General features: G+C 51.8%; 1 protein-coding gene across 1 annotated transcript in view; it reads left to right on the top strand.

The window, feature by feature from the left end:
• The window catches only part of LOC140425674 (uncharacterized), a 456,765-nt gene that overhangs the window by 333,916 nt on the left and 109,806 nt on the right, over nucleotides 1–13,043 (top strand). Inside the window, exons 33-35 of the mRNA XM_072510172.1 lie at nucleotides 5,809–5,850; nucleotides 11,918–11,959; nucleotides 12,139–12,180. Coding sequence (XP_072366273.1) covers nucleotides 5,809–5,850; nucleotides 11,918–11,959; nucleotides 12,139–12,180 — 126 coding nt within the window. The remainder of the gene's footprint in view (nucleotides 1–5,808; nucleotides 5,851–11,917; nucleotides 11,960–12,138; nucleotides 12,181–13,043) is intronic.

Below are 13,043 nucleotides of genomic sequence, written 5' to 3'. Positions count from 1 at the left end.
TCAATTCTGGTCGCCACACTACCAGAAGGATGTGGAGGCTTTAGAGAGGGTGCAGAAGAGATTTACCAGAATGTTGCCTGGTATGGAGGGCATAAGCTATGAGGAGCGATTGAATAAACTCGGGTTGTTCTCACTGGAACGAAGGAGGTTGAGGGGCGACCTGATAGAGGTATACAAAATTATGAGGGGCATAGACAGAGTGGATAGTCAGAGGCTTTTCCCCAGGGTAGAGGGGTCAATTACTAGGGGGCATAGGTTTAAGGTGAGAGGGGCAAAGTTTAGAGTAGATGTACGAGGCAAGTTTTTTACGCAGAGGGTAGTGGGTGCCTGGAACTCACTACCGGAGGAGGTAGTGGAGGCAGGGACGATAGGGACATTTAAGGGGCATCTTGACAAATATATGAATAGGATGGGAATAGAAGGATACGGACCCAGGAAGTGTAGAAGATTGTAGTTTAGTCGGGCAGTATGGTCGGCACGGGCTTGGAGGGCCGAAGGGCCTGTTCCTGTGCTGTACATTTCTTTGTTCTTTGTTCTTTGTTCTTTGTTCTTTGAGTGCTGAATTTGGTGCATTTGGGTGTGATAGTGAGAGTTTGGTGACCAAGGGAGTTAGGTGAGGAGGGAGTAAGGCGCTCCTTTCATTTTGTTTCCGACATTTCCGCAAAGAGTGCGAAGAGAGCCAGGAGTTTACAGAAAGTGTAGCTGACTGGGAGCAGGGTCGGTGGGCGGAGATCTAGTTAGTCCACAGGGCAGCTATATTCTGTCAGGTAAGAGGGGATGGAGGCTAGGCCAGTTACATGCTCCTCCTGTAGGATGTGGGTGGTGAGGGATACCACCGGTGTCCCCGCTGACTATACCTGCGGGAAGTGCACCCAACTTCAGCTCCTCAAAGACCGTGTTAGGGAACTGGAGCTGAAGCTGGATGAACTTCGGATCATCCGGGAGGCAGAGGGGGTGATTGAGAAGAGTTACAAGGAGGTAACCACACCCAAGGTACAGGACAAGAATAGCTGGGTTACAGTCAGGGGGAAAAAAACAAACAGGCAGAAAGTGCAGGGATCCCTCGTGGCCGTTCCCCTTCAAAACAAGTATACCGTTTTGGATGCTGTTGGGGGGGATGACCTACCTGGGGAAGGCCCTAGCGGCCAGGTCTCTGGCACTGAGTCTGGCTCTGGGGCTCAGAAGGGAAGGGGGGAGAATAGTGAAGCAATAGTTGAAGGAGATTCAATGGTTAGGGGAATAGATAGGAGATTCTGTGGTCGCGAGCGAGACTCCCGGAAGGTATGTTGCCTCCCGGGTGCCAGGGCCAGGGATGTCTCGGATCGTGTCTTCAGGATCCTTAAGGGGGAGGGTGAGCAGCCAGAAGTCGTGGTGCACATTGGTACCAACGACATAGGTAGGAAAAGGGGTGTGGAGGTAATAAACAAGTTGAGGGAGTTAGGCTGGAAGTTAAAAGCCAGGACAGACAGAGTTGTCATCTCTGGTTTGTTGCCGGTGCCACGTGATAGCGAGGCTAGGAATAGGGAGAGAGTGCAGTTGAACACGTGGCTGCAGGAATGGTGTAGGAGGGAGGGCTTCAGGTATTTGGATAATTGGAGCGCATTCTGGGGAAGGTGGGACCTGTACAAGCAGGACGGGTTGCATCTGAACCAGAGGGGCACCAATATCCTGGGAGGGAGGTTTTCTAGTACTGTTCGGGAGGGTTTAAACTAATTTGGCAGGGGAATGGGAACCGGATTTGTAGTCCAGCAACTAAGGTAGCCGATATTCAGGACGCGAAAGCATGTAATGAGGCAGTGGGGAAGGGAACACTGACAAAGGAGAGTACTTGCAGGCACGGAGAGGGGTTGAAGTGTGTATACTTCAACGCAAGAAGCATCAGGAATAAGGTGGGTGAACTTAAGGCATGGATCGGTACTTGGGACTACGATATGGTGGCCATCACGGAAACTTGGATAGAAGAGGGGCAGAAATGGTTGTTGGAGGTCCCTGGTTATAGATGTTTCAATAAGATTAGGGAGGGTGGTAAAAGAGGTGGGGGGGGTGGCATTATTAATTAGAGATAGTATAACAGCTGCAGAAAGGCAGTTCGAGGAGTATCAGCCTACTGAGGTAGTATGGGTTGAAGTCAGAAATAGGAAAGGAGCAGTCACCTTGTTAGGAGTTTTCTATAGGCCCCCCAATAGTAGCAGAGATGTGGAGGAACAGATTGGGAAACAGATTTTGGAAAGGTGCAGAAGTCATAGGGTAGTAGTCATGGGCGACTTTAACTTCCCAAATATTGAGTGGAAACTCTTTAGATCAAATAGTTTGGATGGGGTGGTGTTTGTGCAGTGTGTCCAGGAAGCTTTTCTAACGCAGTATGTAGATTGTCCGACCAGAGGAGGGGCAATATTGGATTTAGTACTGGGTAATGAGCCAGGGCAAGTGATAGATTTGTTAGTGGGGGAGCATTTTGGAGATAGTGACCACAATTCTGTGACTTTCACTTTAGTAATGGAGAGGGATAGGTACGTGCAACAGGGCAAGGTTTACAATTGGGGGAAGGGTAAATACGATGTTGTCAGACAAGAATTGAAGTGCATAAGTTGGGAACATAGGCTGGCAGGGAAGGACACAAATGAAATGTGGAACTTGTTCAAGGAACAGGTGCTACGTGTCCTTGATATGTATGTCCCTGTCAGGCAGGGAAGAGATGGTCGAGTGAGGGAACCATGGTTGACAAGAGAGGTTGAATGTCTTGTTAAGAGGGAAAAGGTGACTTATGTAAGGCTGAGGAAACAAGGTTCAGACAGGGCATTGGAGGGATACAAGATAGCCAGGAGGGAACTGAAGAAAGGGATTAGGAGAGCTAAGAGAGGGCATGAACAATCTTTGGCGGGTAGGATCAAGGAAAACCCCAAGGCCTTTTACACATATGTGAGAAATATGAGAATGACTAGAGCGAGGGTAGGTCCGATCAAGGACAGTAGCGGGAGATTGTGTATTGAGTCTGAAGAGATAGGAGAGGTCTTGAACGAGTACTTTTCTTCTGTATTTACAAATGAGAGGGGCGATATTGTTGGAGAGGACAGTGTGAAACAGATTGGTAAGCTCGAGGAAATACTTGTTAGGAAGGAAGATGTGTTGGGCATTTTGAAAAACTTGAGGATAGACAAGTCCCCCGGGCCTGACGGGATATATCCAAGGATTCTATGGGAAGCAAGAGATGAAATTGCAGAGCCGTTGGCAATGATCTTTTCGTCCTCACTGTCAACAGGGGTGGTACCAGGGGATTGGAGAGTGGCGAATGTCGTGCCCCTGTTCAAAAAAGGGACTAGGGATAACCCTGGGAATTACAGGCCAGTTAGTCTTACTTCGGTGGTAGGCAAAGTAATGGAAAGGGTACTGAAGGATAGGATTTCTGAGCATCTGGAAAGACACTGCTTGATTAGGGATAGTCAGCACGGATTTGTGAGGGGTAGGTCTTGCCTTACAAATCTTATTGAATTCTTTGAGGAGGTGACCAAGCATGTGGATGAAGGTAAAGCAGTGGATGTAGTGTACATGGATTTTAGTAAGGCATTTGATAAAGTTCCCCATGGTAGGCTTATGCAGAAAGTAAGGAGGCATGGGATAGTGGGAAATTTGGCCAGTTGGATAACGAACTGGCTAACCGATAGAAGTCAGAGAGTGGTGGTGGATGGCAAATATTCAGCCTGGATCCCAGTTACCAGTGGCGTACCGCAGGGATCAGTTCTGGGTCCTCTGCTGTTTGTGATTTTCATTAATGACTTGGATGAGGGAGTTGAAGGGTGGGTCAGTAAATTTGCAGATGATACAAAGATTGGTGGAGTTGTGGATAGTAAGGAGGGCTGTTGTCGGCTGCAAAGAGACATAGATAGGATGCAGAGCTGGGCTGAGAAGTGGCAGATGGAGTTTAACCCTGAAAAGTGTGAGGTTGTCCATTTTGGAAGGACAAATATGAATGCGGAATACAGGGTTAACAGTAGAGTTCTTGGCAATGTGGAGGAGCAGAGAGATCTTGGGGTCTATGTTCATACATCTTTGAAAGTTGCCACTCAAGTGGATAGAGCTGTGAAGAAGGCCTATGGTGTGCTCGCGTTCATTAACAGAGGGATTGAATTTAAGAGCCGTGAGGTGATGATGCAGCTGTACAAAACTTTGGTAAGGCCACATTTGGAGTACTGTGTACAGTTCTGGTCGCCTCATTTTAGGAAGGATGTGGAAGCTTTGGAAAAGGTGCAAAGAAGATTTACCAGGATGTTGCCTGGAATGGAGAGTAGGTCTTACGAGGAAAGGTTGAGGGTGCTAGGCCTTTTCTCATTAGAACGGAGAAGGATGAGGGGCGACTTGATAGAGGTTTATAAGATGATCAGGGGAATAGATAGAGTAGACAGTCAGAGACTTTTTCCCCGGGTGGAACAAACCATTACAAGGGGACATAAATTTAAGGTGAAAGGTGGAAGATATAGGAGGGATATCAGAGGTAGGTTCTTTACCCAGAGAGTAGTGGGGGCATGGAATGCACTGCCTGTGGAAGTAGTTGAGTCGGAAACATTAGGGACCTTCAAGCAGCTATTGGATAGGTACATGGATTATGGTTAAATGATATAGTGTAGATTTATTTGTTCTCAAGGGCAGCACGGTAGCATTGTGGATAGCACAATTGCTTCACAGCTCCAGGGTCCCAGGTTCGATTCCGGCTTGGGTCACTGACTGTGCGGAGTCTGCACGTCCTCCCCGTGTCTGCGTGGGTTTCCTCCGGGTGCTCCGGTTTCCTCCCACAATCCAAAGATGTGCAGGTTAGTTGAATTGGCCAATGATAAATTGCCCTTAATGTCCAAGTTGCCCTTGGTGTTGGGTGAAGGTGTTGAGTTTGGGTAGGATGCTCTTTCCAAGAGCCGGTGCAGACTCAAAGGGCCGAATGGCCTCCTTCTGCACTGTAAATTCAATGATAATCTATGATTAATCTAGGACAAAGGTTCGGCACAACATCGTGGGCCGAAGGGCCTGTTCTGTGCTGTATTTTCTATGTTCTATGTTCTATGTAAATTCAATGATAATCTATGATAAATCTAGGACAAAGGTTCGGCACAACATCGTGGGCCGAAGGGCCTGTTCTGTGCTGTATTTTCTATGTTCTATGTTCTATGATCCCTGGAATGAAGAGCTTGTTGTATGAGGAACAGTTGAGGACTCTAGGTCTGTACTCGTTGGAGTTTAGAAGGATGAGGGGGGATCTGATTGAAACTTACAGGATACTGCGAGGCCTGGACAGAGTGGACGTGGAGAGGATGTTTCCAATAGTGGGAAAAACTAGAAGCAGAGGACACCATCTCAGACCAAAAGGACGATCCTTTAAAACAGAGATGAGGAGGAATTTCTTCAGCCAGAGGCTGGTGAATCTGTGGAACTCTTTGCCGCAGAAGGCTGTGGAGGCCAAATCACTGAGTGTCTTTAAGACAGAGATAGATAGGTTCTTGATTAATAAGGTGATCAGGGGTTATGGGGAGAAGGCAGGAGAATGCGGATGAGAAAAATATCAGCCATGATTGAATGGCGGAGCAGACTCGATGGGCCGAGTGGCCTAATTTTGCTCCTATGTCTTCTGGTCTAAGAGGCGGCTAGATATAGCACTTGGGGTGAACGGAATCAAAGGCTATGGGGACAAAGCAGGATTAGGCTATTGAGTTGGATGATCAGCCATGATCGTGATGAATGGTGGAGCAGGCTCGAAGGGCCAAAAGGCCTCCTCCTGCTCCGATCTTCTATGTATCAATGATTCTGTTGTCTGTCTATTTTCAGCTGCTCCTCCTCCACCATCAAACGTGTGTCCCCGGGGTGCAGGTGAGTGAGCACAAACAGGCCCTCCAATTTCACCCTGATACCCGCAGGGGTTGTCTGTGAAAATGCGTCGGTGCCAGTGTGACATGTTGGCAAGACTTCCTGGATGAGATTGAGCTTGTGCGGGCACACTGATTGGTTCTCATGCTTTAGCCTCGATTCTCTTCTCTGTCTTATTACAGCTGCGCCACCACCATCATCAAACATGTTGTATCTGGGTGCAGGTGAGGGAGCACAAAAGTAGCCTTAAATTTCTCCCAGAGAGCCTGGCCCTCTGAATGTGAAACAAACAATTGGACCACTCCATAGCTGCTTTCACCTCCTTCAGCCGATACTTCATCACGATTCAGTTTTCAAGCTTTAATTTATTAGTTCAACACAAGAAAACGTCCAGAATAATTCCATGCGTGCAGACTCTTTTTGAATAAACAATTATTTCCTCACACTCATAGCAAACAAATGGGGGGAATGATATTAGTTTTAGATATAAAGGGCTGGATTCTCCGCCGGTGGGATGCTCCATATTGCCGGCGCCCGGGGGTTTCCCCACGCCGTGGGGCTGCCCCACAATTGGGAAACGCCACTGACCAGCCGGCGGAACGGAGCTTCCCGCTGCGTGCTCGACCAGAAATCTGTCGCGGCGGGATGGGGAATCCTGCCCAGAATCCCTCTCGTGCAGGAGGAGGCCATTCAGGCAGTCCAATAGTGAAGTCATGCGGCCAACCCCTCCCCCCGGAGACGCATATCGGCCCTGAACATCGCCCCCCACCCCACCCCCCCGCCACCGTCATGGAGCACAGCAGCCCCCACCCCAGATTACCCCCTGGGTGCACCTCCCTACCCCCAAATACGGGGGTAACCCGAGCTGCACCGCCCCCCCCCCCCCCCGGTACCCCTGTAATGGGGAGATCCCGCACAGGAACCCTGTGCCTAAAGGGACCCCCCCCCCCCCCCCCGACAGACTCACCCCACACACAGAACCCCACCTCCGCCCCAGAAAAGAGACCCTTATCTGGAAGCTTGAAAGCAGTTTAAACAGGGGCAGTGAGAGGTATTACAGCTGGAACACTTACCTTGCAACTCCACCTGGCCATTCCTCAAAGCAGAGTAGCTGTGACCTGTGTCTGCTTCCCACAGATCCATTAGCTACAAGCCATTCATAGGTTTGTTGTAGTGGCCTGTGATTTACAGCTTCTACAAACCATCTGCAGCTTTGATTCATTCATCTCCCTTCACGGTTCAGTGGCCTAGGTGGTGAAACCCCAATATTTGTAAACATTGACCACGTCAAAGGCAGGTAAGTGCAGTGAAATCACGCACTTGAGTGATTGGAATGCTCTCCTTTCAGGAATGGACACGTGGAGCTGCAGGGGATGTTTTACAGCTGTAATTCCAGCTGTAATTCCCCTGCCTGGAATACTCTCCAGCTTCCAGACGGGGATCTCTGTTCTGGGTGGGAAGGAGGGGAGATCTGAGTCGGGGGGGGGGGGGTCTGTTGGGGGTCCCTTTAGGCAGGAGGGCCTAGTGGGGGGGTCCCCTTATTATGGGGGACCCAGTGAGGCTCTCACTATTTAAATTCTATGTTCTATGTTCTATTACAGGGGTCCCTGTGGGGGACAGTGGGAGGAGAAGGTCTGGTAGAGGAGGCCTGGGCAGACAGTGCATTGTTGAGGGGTGGCCCAATGATGGGCTAGGATGGCCTCGACCAGTGTCCCATCCAAATTGTTTGACCTCAACTACTTTCTGTGGTGGAGACTTCCACAGGCTCACCGCCCTCTGGGTGAAGAAATTTCTCCTCATCTCTGTCCTACATGATCTACCCCGCATTGTACATGGAAGCACACAGAGAAAATAGAAGCAGGAGGAGGACATTTCACAGCTCCAGGGTCCCAGGTTCGATTCTGGCTTGGGTCACTGTCTGTGAGGAGTCTGCACATCCTCCCCGTGTGTGCGTGGGTTTCCTCCGGGTGCTCCGGTTTCCTCCCACAGTCCAAAGATGTGCAGGTTAGGTGGATTGGCCGTGATAAATTGCCCTAAGTGTCCAAAATTGCCCTTAGTGTTGGGTGGGGTTACTGGGTTATGGGGATAGGGTGGAGGTGTTGACCTTGGGTAGGGTGCTCTTTCCAAGAGCCGGCACAGACTCGATGGGCCGAATGGCCTCCTTCTGCACTGTAAATTCTATGATAATCTATGATCAAGGGCTCGGGCGGTCTGGAGGAACGTTTCGAGGTTTGCGTCATGGTCCTGCCGGTCATGGCCGCAGATGGTGACATTGTCCAAGTACGGGTATGTAGCCCGCAAGCCGTACTGGTCCACCATTTGGTCCATCGCCCTTTGGAAGACGGAGACCCCATTTGTGACGCCGAAGGGGATCCTGCGGAAGTGGAAGAGCCGGCTGGCTTCTTCGAAGGCAGTATAGGGGCGGTCTATTGGTCGGATGGGGAGCTGGTGGTAGGCGGATTTGAGGTCGACCGTGGAAAATACTCGGTATTGGGAGATCCGATTTACCATTTCTGCGATGCGACGAAGGGGGTACACATCAAGCTGTGTGAAGCGGTTTATGGTCTGGCTATAATCCCCACCATCCATTTCTTATCCCCGGACTACCACCACTTGTGCTCTCCAAGGGCTGTTGCTAGCCTCGATGACCCCCTCTCCCAGTAAACGCTGGACCTCTGACTTGATAAACGTCATGTCCTGGGCACTGTACCGCCGGCTCCTGGTGGCGACGGGCTTACAGTCAGGAGTGAGGTTCACGGATAGCGAGGGGCGTGCGACTTTCAGTGTCGCAAGGCTGCACACCGTGAGGGGGGACAAGGGTCCGCCGAACTTCAGTGTCAGGCTTCGGTGGCTGCACTGGAAATCCAGTCCGAGCAGCGGGGGCACAGAGGTGGGGGAGGATATAAAGTTTGAAACGGGTGTATTTAGCGCCCTGGATCGAGAGATCCGCGATACAGTACCCCTTGATTTGTACCGAATGGGACCCGGATGCGAGGGCTATGGTTTGGGACGCGGGATGGGTGCGCAAGGAGCAGCGCCTTACCGTTTCTGGATGAATAAAGCTCTCCGTGCTCCCGGAGTTGAATAGACATGAAGTGTCGCGCCCGTTGACTTGGACCTTAACCATCGAGTTCTGCAGATGTTTTGGCCGAGTTTGGTCGAGGGTGATTGTTCCCACTCGCGGGTAGTCCGAGTCCTCAGCCGAGTCGGACTCGTAAAATGGCCGCCGCCGTCAGTCGCACGTTTCGGGTCGAGAAGATGGCCGCCGACAAGATGGCCGCTCCCATGATTCGCACGAGGCTGATGACGCATCAGAAGGGGGCGTGTCGGGTCGGTGCGCAGCCGCATTGCGAGACCTGCGGGCCTGAGTGCCTGATTTTCGGGCCGACTGTTCTTTGTTTTTCTGGCCCCTGGGCCTGGCCAGGCAGACCCTCGCAAAATGCCCCTTCTTCCCGCAGTCACTGCAGATCGCGGAGCGGGCTGGACAGCATGGGCGTGGATGCTGGCCCTGCCCACAGAAGTAGCACAGAGTGCCCCCAGGATGAGCGGGTCACCGCGCGGCCCAGGCCCGTAATGTGGCTAAGTCTGAGGAAGTCCGAGGGGGGTCTCGTAGAGTCCGCGGGGTACATACCCAAATTATGTCGGGCCACCTCCAGCCTTAGCATGTCCTGGAGGTCTTTTGCCCCGTTTTCGAGTAGCCGCTGCCGGATGTAGGTCGAGCGGATGCCGGACACGAACGCTTCTCTGATGTGCAGGTTCATATGGATTTCCCTGTCACATCCTGATGGTCACAGTCCCTGGCAAGCGCAGTGAGTTTTTCAACGAATTCGTCGAGCGATTCCCCCGAGCGCTGCCGGCACGTAGAGAGCAGGTGCCTGGCGTGTACCTCGTTGATGGGTTTGACGAACCGCATGCGGAGTAACTCAACCGCCTCTTCATAAGTAGTCGCCTTTTCGAGTGTGGCGGAGATTCTGTGACTCACCCCGGCGTGCAGTAGGCGCAGCTTGTGTGGCGCCAGGATGGGGGTCTCTAAGGAGTCCAGATAGGTCTCGAAACATCAGAGCCAGTATTTAAAAATTTATTTTGCCTCCGGTGTCCGTGCTTCCAGGTTGAGCTTCTCTGGTTTTAGGCCTGATGATCCTGGGGGGGACAAGAAGGCGGCGCCAATGGGCGGCCCGTGGTGGTGGTTGAACAAGATGGCGGCGCCCATAGGCCGCACATGGTAGGGGTCGAACAAGATGGCAGTGCCCACGGGCCGCACGTGGTTCGGGGAGGGGACGATGGCGGCGCCCACTGGCCGTGCGTGGGGGGATCGGAACAATAGCGGTGACTGCGCGGGCCTGGCACACCGCAGCGAAGTGTCCCTTCTTGCCGCAGGCCTTGCAAAGGGCTCTCCAGGCCGGGCAGCGTTGTCGGGGTTGTTTTGGTTGCCCACAGAAGTAACATTTGGGGCCCCGGGGTTGGTTGGCTGCCGCGCGGCACAGGCGTGGGGTTGGCTGAGTGGGGTCCCAATGGGGCGGCCGTTGCGAAGTCCATGATGCGTAGGAGGGGTGGGCCGCGCGGCCGGGGGTGTCGGCCTGGATGTTGCGCGAAGCAACCGTCAGCGGGAGCGCTAGCTTTTTGGTTGCCGCGAGGTCGAGCATGGCCCCTGCTAAGAGGCGCTGGTGGATGTAATCCGACTCTATCCCCGTAACAAAAGCGTCTCTCATGAGCAAGTTCGAGTGTTCCGTGGCCGTGACGGCCTGACAGTCACAGTCTCTGACTAGGGGAATTAGAGCACGCCAGAAATCTTGCACTGACTCACCAGGAAGTTGACTACGAGTGGAGAGGAGGTGCGTGGCGTAGAGCGTGTTAGTCCGCTGAGCGTAGTTTTCCTTCAGTAGCGCCATGGCGTCTTCGTAGGTCGGCGCATCCTGGATGAGTGGAAAGCCGTTGGAGCTCAGCCACGTGTAGAGGATCTGAATCTTCTGAGCTTCCGAATTGGGTCTGGCGCAGACCCGATGTAAGCTTCGAAACAGGCTAGCCAATGTTCAAAGTCCTTTTTGGCGTCGCCTGATTGCGGATTCAGCTGCAGGCAATCCGGCTTGATGCGGAGGTCCATCTTCTGAAAACTTTAGTGTAATAAATTGATGCACGATCTATTACACAATTATGAGAGTTGGATACAATCGAGGCTTTATTACACTGAGATGTATGGCCTCCTACAGCAGCTGGCGAAATGGCTGCTGTACGAGGAACACACATATTTATACTCCGCCTACTGGGTGGAGCCAGCAGGCAGGGAACTACCCCCGTACCTGTAGGACAGGGCCTTACCACAAAGCACCTCATATATCCAGCAGTGGTGACTACCACAGACCCCATATCTAAGGAAGGATGCGCGTTCTTAGAAAAGGTCCAGAGGACAATCACAAGAATGATCCCTGGAATGAAGAGCTTGTCATATGAGGAACAGTTGAGGACTCTGAGTCTGTACTCGTTGGAGTTTAGAAGGATGAGGGGGGATCTGATTGAAACTCACAGGATACTGCGAGACCTGGATAGAGTAGACGTGGAGAGGATATTTCCACTTGTAGGAAAAACTAGAAGCAGAGGACACCATCTCAGACCAAAAGGACGATCCTCTAAAACAGAGATGAGGAGGAATTTCTTCAGCCAGAGGGGGGTGAATCTGTGGAACTCTTTGCCGCAGAAGGCTGTGGAGGCCAAATCACTGAGAGTCTTTAAGACAGAGATAGATAGGTTCTTGATTAATAAGGGGATCAGGGGTTATGGGGAGAAGGCAGGAGAATGGGGATGAGAAAAATATCAGCCATGATTGAATGGCGGAGCAGACTCGATGGGCCGAGTGGCCTAATTTTGCTCCTATGTCTTCTGGTCTAAGAGGCGGCTAGATATAGCACTTGGGGTGAACGGAATCAAAGGCTATGGGGACAAAGCAGGATTAGGCTATTGAGTTGGATGATCAGCCATGATCGTGATGAATAGGGAGCAGGCTCGAAGGGCCAAAAGGCCTCCTCCTGCTCCGATCTTCTATGTATCAATGATTCTGTTGTCTGTCTATTTTCAGCTGCTCCTCCTCCACCATCAAACGTGTGTCCCCGGGGTGCAGGTGAGTGAGCACAAACAGGCCCTCCAATTTCACCCTGATACCCGCCGGGGGTGTCTGTGAAAATGTGTCGGTGCCAGTGTGACATGTTGGCAAGACTTCCTGGATGAGATTGAGCTTGTGCGGGCACACTGATTGGTTCTCATGCTTTAGCCTCGATTCTCTTCTCTGTCTTATTACAGCTGCGCCACCACCATCATCAAACATGTTGTATCTGGGTGCAGGTGAGTGAGCACAAAAGTAGCCTTAAATTTCTCCCAGAGAGCCTGGCCATCTGAATGTGAAACAAACAATTGGACCACTCCATAGCTGCTTTCACCTCCTTCAGCCGATACTTCATCACGATTCAGTTTTCAAGCTTTAATTTATTAGTTCAACACAAGAAAACGTCCAGAATAATTCCATGCGTGCAGACTCTTTTTGAATAAACAATTATTTCCTCACACTCATAGCTCGACCAGAAATCTGTCGCAGCGGGATGGGGAATCCCCCCAGAATCCTTCTCGTGCAGGAGGAGGCCATTCAGGCAGTCCAATAGTGAAGTCATGCGGCCAACCCCTCCCCCCGGCGACGCATATCGGCCCTGAACATCACCCCCCCCCCCACCCCCCCGCCACCGTCATGGAGCACAGCAGCCCCCACCCCAGATTACCCCCTGGGTGCACCTCCCTACCCCCAAATACGGGGGTAACCCGAGCTGAACCCCCCGCCCCGGTACCCCTGTAATGGGGAGAACCCGCACAGGAACCCTGTGCCTAAAGGGACCCCCCCCCCCCCCCGACAGACTCACCTCACACACAGAACCCACCCGCCCCAGAAAAGTGACCCTTATCTGGAAGCTTGAAAGCAGTTTAAACAGGGGCAGTGAGAGGTATTACAGCTGGAACACTTACCTTGCAGCTCCACCTGGCCATTCCTCAAAGCAGAGTAGCTGTGACCTGTGTCTGCTTCCCACAGATCCATTAGCTACAAGCCATTCATAGGTTTGTTGTAGTGGTCCTGTGATAGACAGCTTCCGCAAACCATCTGCAGCTTTGATTCATTCATCTCCCTTCACGGTTCAGTGGCCTCGGTGGTGAAACCCCAA

Source organism: Scyliorhinus torazame, chromosome 6 (assembly GCF_047496885.1).
Source record: "Scyliorhinus torazame isolate Kashiwa2021f chromosome 6, sScyTor2.1, whole genome shotgun sequence".
Taxonomy (NCBI): domain Eukaryota; kingdom Metazoa; phylum Chordata; class Chondrichthyes; order Carcharhiniformes; family Scyliorhinidae; genus Scyliorhinus; species Scyliorhinus torazame.
The sequence above is the reverse complement of the archived record's forward strand: the minus strand, read 5'-3'. Positions and strand labels throughout refer to the sequence as shown.